The 13,674-nt window shown below is 37.4% G+C and overlaps 1 protein-coding gene across 1 annotated transcript in view; it reads left to right on the forward strand.

Annotated features, from left to right (window-relative positions):
• LOC122792941 (transient receptor potential cation channel subfamily M member 2-like) overlaps positions 1–13,674 on the forward strand; it is a 1,068,883-nt gene that overhangs the window by 310,656 nt on the left and 744,553 nt on the right. The window contains exon 11 of the mRNA XM_044060527.1: positions 7,794–8,126. Within this exon, the coding sequence (XP_043916462.1) occupies positions 7,794–8,126 (333 nt within the window). The remainder of the gene's footprint in view (positions 1–7,793; positions 8,127–13,674) is intronic.

The raw sequence follows: 13,674 nt of genomic DNA on the forward strand, positions 1-13,674 counted from the left end.
ACTGCAATTCCTTTTTACACTATTCTAGCTCTCACCCTTACAAACAAAAAAGAGCTATTGTTAAAGGTCAACTGGTGAGGGCAGTAGGGATGTGCAGTAAGCTTTCCGATTTCATTTCTGAGTGTAACTTCTTGAAACAACTATTTATTAATAGAGGTTACCCTCAGGTTATGTTTGAGACTCTATTCAGTGAGGTTGAGCTTAAGAGATCTAATGGCTATTTTAAGCCTTTCCTCAACTGTGAGAAGGGAGTAGGAACAACTGTACAGGCCCTTGTCGTTAATGAAGAAGAGATGAGTAATCCAGGTACAACAGTTGAGTTAACTACTGTACAAGGCTTGACCATCCCCCCCTTTGAGTTTTATCACCACTTTCAACAGTAATTCTAACCAGATTTTGAGGATTATACAGAAAAATTGTTTTTTCATTGAAAGTAATCCACTCTTATTAGAAAAATTAGGTACTAGACCTTATGTTGTTTATAAAAGGGGAAAGAACATAAAGGAACTGTTACAGAGGAATACTTATTCTCATCCTTATCCCTGTAATAGACTTAAAGGGACTTTTTCTTGTGGAATGTGCAACTGGTGTAATGTAATTCGTGTTGGTTCCACCTTTTCTATTAGGGATAGAAACTTTGATATCAAATTTAAAATTAACTGTGAAACAAAGTCTATAGTGTACATTGCTTTCTGTGTGTGTTGCCCTGCGTTCTATGTCGGAAAAACCGACAGAAAATTTAAGGAGCGTGTTTACCAACACTGCTATGCCATTAAAAAAGGTAAAACTGAAAACGCATTAGCTAAGCACGTTACATGTAACCCAGGGCACAGTTTCACATTTATGGGCATTGATCATGTACCAGTATCCATTAGAGGTGGCCCTACTTCACTGGTTCTTGAAAACCGTGAATTGGAATGGCAGTTGAAACTTGACGCCTTTAATAACCCGGGTTTAAATGAGAATTGCAATATTGCACCTGTTCTTAAACTCAATGCATTTCTGAGATGATGCTTATATTGAGAACACTTTTTCAGCTCTTGTTTGCCCTTATTTACTAGTTGGGCTGACTTATCTTAACCTTATTACAAAACAACAAATAGTTACTTTTATATTTTTAAAAAAATTTATGGTTTTACTATTTATTCTCTTGATCTAATTATCCACTGGATTTGAGTTGCTTAGGCAACTTTCATTAATATTGTTTTTACATCTACTAAAACCTCTTTATCTAATTTTACTTTCAAACATTTTCTATGTATATAAACTGTGTTACTGTTAACTGATGAGTTACTTTACTATGTATTTTTGTTTCTTTCACTTGGTATTGCCCTTTTAAGTGTATTGTCTTATTTTATTGAAAGGAAGTGATGTAATGTACCAACTGCTACTTAGGTTCAAAAAGGTTTTGGCGCCCTTTTTGTACTTCTCTGATGAAGCTTCTCTCTTTTGGAGTAGCGAAAACGCTTGTTGTCTTTCCACAATAAATTTGCGTTAAGGAATATTACTTTGTGCTTTGGGCTTTGCTTTGACCAGGACCTCTTGTTGTACCAAAGATGGCCATTAATAATAATCAAAGGAAGCAAAGTAATGAAAAATACAAATATATGCTGATAGTCAAAAGTATACAGTCACTGTACTGTTGTAAGCTGCTAGAGAGAGAGAGAGAGAGAGAGAGAAAAACACAGTAAATGATCTTCTTGACTCTAAAACAAAATCCTTCAACATGGCAGCCCCTTTTAAGGCCATTTTGGAGTACAACAAATTAAAAAAAATAATAACACTTACTTTGATAAAGAGGTATTAGTAATGCAGAAAAGTTAAAGATATGCTGAAAGCCATATGTCTTTTCAGTTTTTGAGTGAAGTTTTCCTTTAATTAGTGAAGTACTTAGTTAAGAAAATCAGCCACAAAAATGACAGTGCAAAATAAGGAGCTATGGGTGTTTAATGGAAGCATTCAAAACAGACAAGAGAGATGTGAATGAGTAAAAAAAAGTCTTTGGTTGCTGCTCTTCCAGTGAAGACTGGTTTATATCTCAATGACCTGGATAATTAGAAGCCCATCTCCAACCTTCCCTTTGTGAGTAGGGTTTTGCAGAAGGTACTTTATGTGCATCTGGATTCTTATCTATGAGAGTATGGCCTCTCTGATCCATTCAAGTATAGCTTTCAAGCCAGACACAGTGCTGAAATGGCCCTTATCAGTGTCTTGATTGATCTATTTTTGGCAGCAGATTTTTGTCAATATTATGTTCTGTTCTTTTGGATCTCAATACATTTGGCATTCAATGCAGTGAGCATGGAATCCTGCTAGACTATTATCATTGGAATATTACTTGTACATTACTATTATGGCTCTGGACTGGTTACCTCAACTCCTGTGACATGCACAGAGCACAGAGATCGGTGTCACTGGTGAATTCCACTATGTGCAGATGAAATGTACTTTTGTTCACCGTCACCTTGCATTGTTTAAGAAGCAGTGGCCTGTAATACCATTCATATGCTGATGATATGCAGATTTACCATTCCTTTCATTAGCTGTATGAATCTAACACTAGCAGCCTCGTTAAAGTCTTACAGTGCATCCATAACTGAATAACAGTAAATTAATTTCAGTACTACAAAGACAGCTGCCACGATGATCCATGCCACTTAGCAGAGCTTATCTACTCCAGTTTTGTTTCCTACCTTCATCTTTAGCGCTGACACAATGGTAATTATATGAAGGCTGATTAAGCTGAATATCATATTCGACAACAAGCTAACCTTAAAGGACCAGCTTCCTGCTGCTGTTAGATCATCCTGTTTCCTTCTTAGGAACATTGCTCTCATAATGGTTCATGTCTTGGTATCCTCTCACTCAGACGTTCAAAAGCCCCTGAACCTAGGGCTTCTTGACTGTGAAACTGACCATTTGCAGCAAGTCCAAAACTCCATGTTCCAGATATTTATTTGGGTATTGTATTACAGACATGTTACACTAGTCCTGTATAAGCTAAAGTGGATGCCACTTCATCACTGGGTTATTTTTTAAATCTAGCCTTGGTTTATGTAGCCATACATGACTTAGAGCCCACCCCTGCATCTCTAAAATCTTCTTGCATGATATCAGCCACTTTGTTCCTTGTGCTTAGCCATCCATGGACTGCTGGCACTTCCAGGGATATGGGCTTACTTCTTTGACATTCATGCCATTGATTATCAAGGGCTGCACCTTTAGAATATGCTACCAAAGTGACTGAAGGAGTCACCCACAATAAACTATTTCAGGACCTCCCTAAGAACATACCTTTATGACCGTTTCTATAACTAACTGCTGTCTTATACCTTGATACAAGTATTTACAATATTTTACCATGCCTTTTCATTCTGTTCTTTGTTACATTTTATTCATTTATATTTTCCTTTTTCTTGTCTTTACATATTTGACATCTTATTTATCTGATGTTTTAGTCTTGATTTGTGTTTGCATCTGTACTTAGTAGTAAGCATATAAATAAATTTGAACATGCACTTTGACACCCATATTATGCCCTCCCACTTCTGGCTACTATTGAGAAGAGCTTAACTTCCTCTAATCTTTGGTCATATCCTTTCCCTACATCCCATACACTCTCCTGATGCTTTTCCTCTGGGTTCTCTCCTGTACCATGATGTCCCTGTCCTTATATGAGCTCCATGTTATTCAACATGTGGAATGACCAGAGGCTGATATTGCTGAAGCATTATCTCTCTATTTCCAGAGTCTGCTCCCCTGAGGATATACCATAGCATTCTGTTGCCTGCTGCCACTGCTGCCACTGTCCTTGGAGTCTACTTGGTTTAATCCAGTTGTAATCAGTACCCCCAGATCCTTTTCCTACAGGCAGATGCTTTCATGCTATAGTTGTTGTGATCCAGGTTCAGTACTTTGTATTGTTTGCACTGATCCTCAACTGTCATCTTTCAGTCCACCTGATCATCAGCCTTTCTAAATCCTTCATTAGTGTTGCCCTAACTTTGTGTAATCAGCAAAGAGGTTAATCCTGTTCTCTGCTCCCTTTGGATATGTCTGTCCTAAACACCCTGAAGAGCATTAAACCCACAACTGACCCCCGTAGCATACCACTGGTCAGATTTCTATTTCCTGACATTGTCCCTCTCATCATGACCCTCAGTTTCCTGTTATTTTACTATGCAGTAATCCAGTTTTTAAACATGAACCCGCCCTCAACCCCTCAATGGCTTCTAGCAGCAACCTCTGTAGGACCAAGTCAAAGACTTTCTGAAGTCTAGACATACCATGGTATTCCCTTGTCATGTTTTTAAGACATTCCTGCTAAGGATATAACAGAAAGCTTCCAACACTTCAGGGTACCTTCCATACGCCCAAATCATCAGCTTGAGCCGAGCTTACTAAAAAGGCAGGTCTGGGCATCTAATCCTCAGAGCTTTCCTGTAGCCAAAAGGGCGCCTCTTGAGAGTTTGGAGGAGCAATGGCTGACTAATGCCGCACTAATGCTGGGCAGGTAAGTTTTCCTCAGGAGAAAAAAAAAACTTCCACTTTACATTTTGTGACAGAAACGATACTTTTTTCTGTAAAATGTTTATTGTAAAGCTAGGAAAAAGTGTTTTTGTTGGCTGTCATGTGACTCAATTACTTTTAAATGGGAGAGTTGCCTTTTTACTCTTTCAAAAACAGTTGTTAAAACTAATTCAAAACTAGTTATTCTGAGATAAAAGTTTTATTATTTTCCTTTTGGGGTTGGAGTAAGTGTTTAAAGTGCATTTTACTGTGTTTTTGTGAAAAGGTTACTTTTTTACTACTTACCTGTTTTACCAGCTACTATTGCCAGGCTTCCACAGGAATCAGGCATCTTTTTCAGCTTTAATGAGACAACCTACCAGGTCCTCAGGCCTTCCTTCTTGCAGCCACAAAAAGAAGAAAATTACTAAACAGCTTTTGCTACCATAGTAACCTGCTAACGTTTCTCACCACAGATGGGTGACTCTGCTGTGGATATTTCCGATTCCTCAGATCATTCATTTTTTTTAGCTCCCTCTTGTGTAGTTCTTACATATACCAATGACTAGGATTAAGCATATCCTCTGTGGCTGTTCGAGTGCTGTTGGTAGGCATGGAAGAGAAATCTTTGTCGGTCTTGGGAGAAGGGGCAGGGAATACCACTCTGCCCATTCAGAAAGCTATGCCTATCTTTACAACTTTTTCTGGCAAAAATGTGTCTGCTTCTTCAGAAATTCCTGTCAAAAAGAAGCAAAAACTGACATATGTCTTCCCCTGTGTCAGACACTTTAGACTGGAGTGATTTATTAAGCTTAGCTCAGGTTTAGTTCAGGGTCTTGACCCTTCCAGTTCTACTGTTTCTGTTAAAAGGAAAATAGATTCTTCATTTCCTGAAGAAGTTCAAGTTTATGAACCATTAATAATGGTGAAGTGACAGACATTATTTTGTCTCCTACGATTTTACTTCAGATTCTGAGGAGAGTGTGGCTTTGGCCAGTCCCTTTGAATAAACATTTCCAGAATTAATCAGTTGTTACAGTTGGAACATAATGATATTTCACATTCCTTAAAAATGTACTATGATTTATTATACCTGAGTTTTCCAGAACCTTCTCCAGTTCCTCCTGTTCTTTCTGCACTGGAGGATGCTTTTGTCACAACTTGCAACTTGCCTGACAGCCAACCTGTTGCCCCCAAGAAAGGAGATAAATTGTGTAAAGTACCTCAGTCTTGCAAGTTTTTATACACTCATCTCATATCAGGCCCTTTAGCAATTGACTTAATGAACCCTGCTGCTTCTAAATGTTTGGTAACAAGGATGGGAAAGCTTTTAGTAGATTTGGGAAAAAGGTGTATTCTTCTGCAACACTTGTATTTAGAATTATTAGCTGTCAAGCTCATATGTTAAAGTGTATTCTTGCTCTTTTGAAAATATATGAAATATTATGGCATCCATTTCCTTTTCTGAGGAGAAATCTGCCTTGTGTAATTTGGTTGCTTCTGTGTCACTGTGTGAAATGTGCTTATCATTCTGTTGATGCCACTTCCAGGGCTGCTGTCACTGGAACTGTTATGAGGAGGTTTGTTTGGTTGCATTCTCAGAAACTTCCTGACAGGGCAACTGGTGTCAAAACAGACTATTTCCAAGTGGCTGTCTCATGCTATTACTCTTCATTATACCCACTATAACAAAACAATTCCAGGTAGGATCAATGCTTATTCTACCAAGGCTTTGGCTTCAATATGGCTTTTTGGAAAGGGTTGGATTCTGGAAGTATTCTAAAAGTAGCAACTTGGTCCTCTGTGCAAACTAGTTTCCTTCTCCAGATCTAGGCCAGGTTTTGCTAGGACAATTCTCCAGGGTCTCCTAGACCCTCATCCTTCTTCTCTCAGTCAGTCTAAACCACGGTAATCTAAAAATATAGTTAAGGCTACTGCAACAATGATCTCTATGATAAAGATACAACAGTTGTGTAAGTTCACTTACCATAACAGTAGATGTTCAAATGATCACAGCTGCAGTAGCCACTCCTTCCCCCCCTCCATCCTTCTTTTTGTATGTTTTTGTTGCTAGAGTGAGGTCCTTTTTTTGTTTTCCTGGCATTGCCCATTTCAGGGCTTTAGCCTCCATCTCTCTGTTGGAATTAAAGCTCTGAAGGGCTTGGCTCCCAAACCTTCCTTTTTAGTTAACTCAGCTCATGCTAATGGCTTGGGTGCATAGATGGTGCCCTGAAGCTTTGGAAGCTGTCCAGCTTTTATATCTAAGTCCGCTGTAGCAGTGGTCATTCGAACATCTACTTTTATGGTACATTTACTAACCTGATACTTTCTCCCATTCAACAACAATTTAACTGGCACCAGGGATTTCTAGTTGGAGCATTTACATTTTTCCTTTAACGTGTTCTACCAAGATAAACGTTCATTAAACTACTGATCTTTTTCTAGTACAAGTCAAGCAGTAGATTGAATTAGATTTAAAATTGCTATTACCACTTGCAGGTTGATTAAGAAAATGGGGAAATAGATGGTTGCTTTTCTTTAGTAAATTAAATGTATAGATTGGCTATTGAGTCAGAAAGTTAAGTACACAACACTTCCAGTGTTTTAATACAAAGTATAGACTGATATATTGGTAAAAATTATTTTTATTGTATGTGCAAGCAAGAACTTGGCAATAAACTGTACACTTACATAAAAAAGTCATGTGACTGAACTTAAAAAAAGCAAATAAATTATACATTTGTAACAGGAATACAACCAAGACAGGTAATGTAAGTAGCTATAATGCTGTTCCTTTTTTTTTCTAAAATAACATCTGCGTAAATTATGTCAGTCAAAAATTACTGTAAATTACAAATTAATATTTAATTATTAATTACAAATTATAATCATTACTCAGAAAAATGATTTCTTCTTAAACTGGACATGATTAAAGAAATTATCTTACTGTAGAGTCACAACAAAATACTGCTGCTCTCTTCAAATGACTATAGCCTGGTGTGATGGACACCTAGAGGGATGTATTGTGCAGGCATGCATTAATTCACAGCCAAACACAGTCTTTGCATTGTATCTCATTTATTGTCCCAGGAAAACAAATGTCAGCATACTGTATGTTTACAAGGCTAATATGAAAAATCAAAAGCAATGTGAAATCATAATGTTTCTTTATAAGTGGTATTCTATGGAGTCAATTTAATGGGAGAAAAAATACTCTGAAAGGATAAAAGCTTGAAATATATACTGTATTCCTTGAATTCATATGTGACTATTTTTCTTTCCAGTCTTCTGATCTCCACGACTCAATGACCACTGCCCTGGTCAGTGATAAACCAGAGTTTGTGAAACTTTTTCTTGACCAAGCAGTTAATGTGAAGGACTACCTTAACCAGAAGACCCTGACAAACCTGTACAACAACTTCTCTACTTCAAGTCAAGCCTATGGTATGCTGGTCAAGCAAGTGAAGGAGGAAAGTAAATATTCAGAATCTAATCTAGAGATTTGTCTCAGACATGTTTCCTGTGTTCTGAAAAACCTACTTGGAGATTTTATAAAGCCACTGTATCATACAACAAAGAAAGGACAGATAAACATAGCAGGAATCTACATCAAAGCAGTATGTATCTAATATATATGCATTTGTTTAACTGGCTGTCTTTTCTCCCTTATAATTGTTTTTTTTCCTTATGGAAGATATTTGCTGATGAAGAGGAACCAGTCAGCCTTCTGGAGTAAAGAAGTAAATTATATATTAGTTTAAATAAAGAAAACATTACTAGACATTAAAACAATATCATTCCGAAAATCATTATGCAATAATTTTGGTTTTCAAAGTCTGTGAATGGAATAAAGTGCTTTTTACTATATATAAATCTATGTGTTGGAGTGCAGTTGAATTAAATGAGTAGTTGTTTTGTCAAGTGCAAATTTTTATGCACAATTCATCATGTGCTCCATTCATTTACACTATAGTTGAGGGATGTACTATCAACTATAGTATAAATTTATTTGTTTTATTTTGGTCTCAGTCGTGCAATCATGGAATTAAGTAAACAGTGTGGAGGCAGACAACCCCATGTAAAAGTTTAACTTTCTGTTACATATGATCAGGAGATGTACATGCACAAAATGCAGTGGTTGTTGTGGAAGTGGTTAGAGTGAGGTTGTGTAAGGGTACTGTTTAGTTAACATTATTATAGTGTGTGGAATCTTTGAAGTGGTATAAAATAATATACTGATGGCCTGGTGCAAGGTGCACTGTTTACATCAATAAGTCCCATAAGTTTATTATGTATGTGAAGAAGCATATGTTAAGTGACTCTTGAGACCTTTGGGGAAGTTTACCCCAGATTTAGTAAAAGTGAATATTGCTTTTTCACAGTTGATATGGTTGACCTTTTTTCCACTATACCCCTAGATGAGGGTTTAGATTTATTCTACGAAAGCCTTTCTAGTTTTGAATCATTGAAGGACTGTGACATAAATTTATTGGAAAACAATGTTATATTTTTGAGGGGGAACCTTCCAACAGAATTGGGTGGGGCTACCATGGGTGCAGCCTGCACCCCAATATATGCAAACTTCTTTTTACTAGGATGGGAGAAAATGTTTATATTTGACTCAAAATTCTGGTCATCCATTAAGTTATATTTGAGATTCATGGATGATATATTTATCCTATGGGGTGGACCTGAAGTTGGGATTTGTGAATTTATTAATTATTTGAGTAACACTATTTCTTTTTTGAAATTCACCCATAACTACCATAAGAGTAAATTATTTAGATACTAGAATTGAAATACTTGAAGGTAGATTTAAGTTGAAGGTTTATAAAATACCTACTTTTAGCAACTCATTCTTGCCCTTCACTAGTGCAAATCCTATTAGTCAGAAAAAAAGTTTGGAGAAAGGGCAATGTATTTGGGCTACTAGAATGACCTCCCACTAGGATGATATAATAAAATAAATAGATTATGTTTCAAGTTTGTTTATCAGTAGAGGTTACTCCAAGGGCTTAGTGACTAATATTGCACAGGAAATACTTACAGACTGGGGACAAATATAAACCACTGTAGGGTACAGAGTTTGTTGGCCCCAAGTCTGGCATCAATATTGATGACAAGCACTTTGATAGGGCTATGGTAGTAGAATTTAACTGTGCTGCACCAAAAATTAAGGAGATTATTTCTAAAACCTGGACTACGTTAAGGTACAACCCTGCTATAGTAGGGGTTTTAGGAGTGGACCCTAAATTTGTGTCTAAGACAGGATGCACCCAAAAGAGTTTATACGACATAAATGTTCACCATAGAAAAAGAAGAAAGTATAAGTACTAAAAGATGCGGGAACTGTGGCCAATGTCAATATACTTTAAAAAGTGAGAGCATTACCTTGTCAAATGCAACTCAAAGTAATATAATTCTTAGGCGAGGGAATTGTGCCAGTAAAGGAATGATATATTTAGCAGTTTGTAAAAAAATGTACTTGTTTTCATGTTGGAGAGATATCTGAACACAGCGATAGGTACTCACGAAAATGTAGAAACAGTAAGGTCTAAACACTGAAAACGCTCGTAAGTGAATGGAACTGTACCCAATGCCAGTAGAAGTAGATGAATGTCCAACAATTAGTAGAGCGAACTTCAGTCTACTAGTTGAAATAAAAAGTCACTTTAAAGTAACAAAAGTAATCCAGGACTGTAGAAAAAATGTAGCATTTATTCTTATACAAAGCTTTCACGCTTCCTCAGAACATTCAAATATTCAACATTCACTGTTTAAATACATCAATTGGCGCCAAAATTCTTAGCTAATTAAAGCAACAGTGTTTTCTAATTAATTTATCATAAAAATATATATATGAAATACAGTCCCTTAAAAACTTTGCCATATTAATAAAAAAATGATTTCCTATATACTTTTTTAAAGATAAAAAATCACATACATATATTTCTATAAAAATATATATGACTTAGTATAATACTCATAATGTTTTACCTCAATCTCCATTTTATGTCAAAAATATTATAAATTTTTAAATATATGGTGAATCATCTAATAAGAAATAACCACAGTCCTAATATATAACCACAGTCCTAATGTATACATAACTATAGGAATAAAATCATATGAACTGGAATGTCATACCTAATAATAATTCTACAATAAATTTCTTAGTACCACCATAATAGAAATATTATTAGGACTATATAGACATTAATTCTTAACCATCAAAAGTGGTTTAACTGTGATGTAATCATTAATTCCAGGCCAAGTCATAGCATCTGTAAGGATTTGCCACCAATATTCTTTGAAAGCTAACCAATTTTTTATATTACCCCCTCTCGGGTTAGGTTTTATTTTCTCTAAGATGGCAAATTTGAAAGTATGTTCTATGTTGGAGAGATAGAAAGAACACTTCAGAAGTGAATATATGAGCACAAGTCCAGTACTAAAACTAAGAATGTGAACAACGCTCTTTACAAGCATTCTTTATTTAAAACCTCCCATTTTTATTTGGTATTTTGGAATGGGTGGATATCGACCCTGGGGGAGGTGATTGGGAAAACATTTTGCAATACAAAGAGCTGTTGTGGCAATTTAGATTAACTGCTTTTACTCACCCTGCTTTTTTTTTTTTAAAGAAGTTATGCACCACCCTATCACATTTATTTGTGTGGCAGTGCAAAAGAGCATTACAGCTTTTAAAGCTGCCAAATTACCGTCTGTACTGCTATCTAGACACAATGCATGCTACAATGTGAACCCTTATTGTAAAGACTTTAAAAGGCATATAGCAAAAGTTGTACCTTTGGGAGCTGTTATAATTAGGTCATGAGGTAAGAATTTCCTAACCAGCTTATCTTTTCATTAAATTTGGAGTGCAATCAGTAGCCGTAACTAGTACAGGGTAAAGGGGGCAGCTGGCCTTGGCATAAGCTGTTGGGGGACACAATCAGTAGGTTACAATGGAGTAGGAGTGCAGTCGTGGCATTGATTTATAAAGCCACAAGGATATTGTGGCATCTTCAAAAAAAGTCAGTACAACATTTGTGTTTCCTGGCTGAAGTGCTCATAGGTTCATAGGTTCATAGGTAGGTACTAGGCTATCTGCCCGAGGGCATTTATAAGCCTAGCTAGAGTGTGTCAGCTTTTGCCATCCCATTGATTAATTAACTGAGCCTCTGTCAAGAAGAGCTAATGAAGTGATCCCAGGGGTGTATTTTCTGTTACCCATCCACTCGTCAATGTTTCTCTTGAAGAGTGTTAGTGATAGACTCTGCCTAATGTAATTAGGAATTTTGTTCCAAAGCATGGGGAGGCTCTGTGACAGGAATCTATCCCTCCAGAATGTTCTATTTATTGTTATGGTAAGGTTTAGCTTACTAGAGCAAGTGTCTCGCAGTAACTGGACATGGCTTTGTAAGTCAGGCAAAGATCGCCTCTGAGTAAGCGATATGCCACTGAGTACAGCCGGAGTTTTTCCAGTCGGGCTGCATAGGACATATGTTTGAGGCCAGCAATCCTCTTGGTAAGGTATTTTTGTGGTCTTTCCAGCTGTTGGAAGTGTCTTGTGAGGTACATCCCAAATGGGGCATTGTACTCTATGGTGGGTCTGATGAGTGATGAGTAGAGGGGCACTATAACCTCTTTATTTCTAGATGCGAGCCCTTTAGTAATTAGATGGGTTACATAGAAGGATTTCTTAACTACTTTGGCAATATGATTGTCAAAGCAGAGATTACTATCTACCTGGGTCCCCTGTTCTCTTATTACATCTTCTGTATTAAGGGGGCTGCCACCTATGTGGTAATTCATGGGTGTTTTGTTTTTCCCAAATGGGATGACTATGCATTTTTTGGCATTTAGCTTGAGACCATGACTTTGACACCAGGTGTCCGTCTCAGTAAGGCTCTTTTGGAGAATGTCCGTGTCAGCAGGAGAGTCAATTATGGCTCCCAGTTTGCAGTCATCGGCGAACTTGGTTATCTATAGTCCACCTGTGTTTGCCTGTACTTCTGAGAAGTATACACCGAACAGTAGGGGTCCCAGGACTGAGCCTTGTGGGATACCACTTGTGACTGGTTTAGAGTCGGACCTGGAGCCTGCTATTCTTACTGTGTGAGTTTTGTCTGTAAGCCAGTTGGCAACCCATCTCGTGACGTAGGGGTTTATGTTCAGGCTGTTGAGTTTTTCTATAATTCCCGAGTGGGGAATGGTGTCAAAAGCCTTGGCAAGGTCATGGTAGGCTATGTGAACCACCTTCCTTTCATCTATGGCCTTGGTGACTGTCTCAAAGAAGTCAACCAGGTTTAGTAGGCATGATTTGTCCTTAACAAAGCTGAACTGGGTCGGGTCAAGTGTTTGGAGGTTCCCAATGTCTTTGTTAATGAGTTCAATGATGATGCTCTCCATAGACTTGCTGACCAGGCTAGTCAGGCTTATGGGGTGATAGTTACCAGGGTCAGTTGTGGCCCCTCCTTTGTGGAGTGGAATAACCATTTCTGTGTGCCATTCTATGGGCATGTAGCCTGTGGAGAGGCTGAGGTTGAACAGTGTGTTTAGGTGGGGGGTTAGATCATTCTGCAGTTCGTGCAAGACGCAGTCTGGGACACTATCTGGCCCCACTGATGCTGTGCTTTTGGCTTTTGAAAGGGCTGTTTTCACATGTGCATCTGTGATTTCTGGGACACTACACTTTTCCAGTATTGTTGTGGGCTTTTTTATGGATGAGAGGAGGGTGAAGTTTGCACTGAATCTATCTGCCAGGATGTTGGCAATATCAGTAGGTTCAGTATATTTTGTGTTATTTTGCACTAGCTCAGAGCATATCTGTGAGTTGCCACTTAGATTCTTGACATAGCTAAAGAAGGCTTTGTGATTATAAACCAAAACGCCAACCACCACACACAGGGTGGAATTAAAGTCAAAATTAAACACTCAAAAAAATAAAAATAAATAAAAACGTAGGGCACACCACACCAGTGTTCGAAGGAAAAACTGCTTTATTGCACAGAAAGATGACTGAGCGCTTTCACCTGCACATCCCAGGCTTCATCAGAGTCATCATACAAAACATCACTTCCTTTTTATATTAAAAACCTGTGACATCACAAATAGTTAATTGAGTGCTACCTAGATTACAATAAATACTGAACACACAAA

The sequence above is a fragment of the Protopterus annectens genome, chromosome 2.part0, assembly GCF_019279795.1.
Source record: "Protopterus annectens isolate FY-2018-M chromosome 2.part0, PAN1.0, whole genome shotgun sequence".
In the NCBI taxonomy this organism is placed as follows: Eukaryota; Metazoa; Chordata; order Ceratodontiformes; family Protopteridae; genus Protopterus; species Protopterus annectens.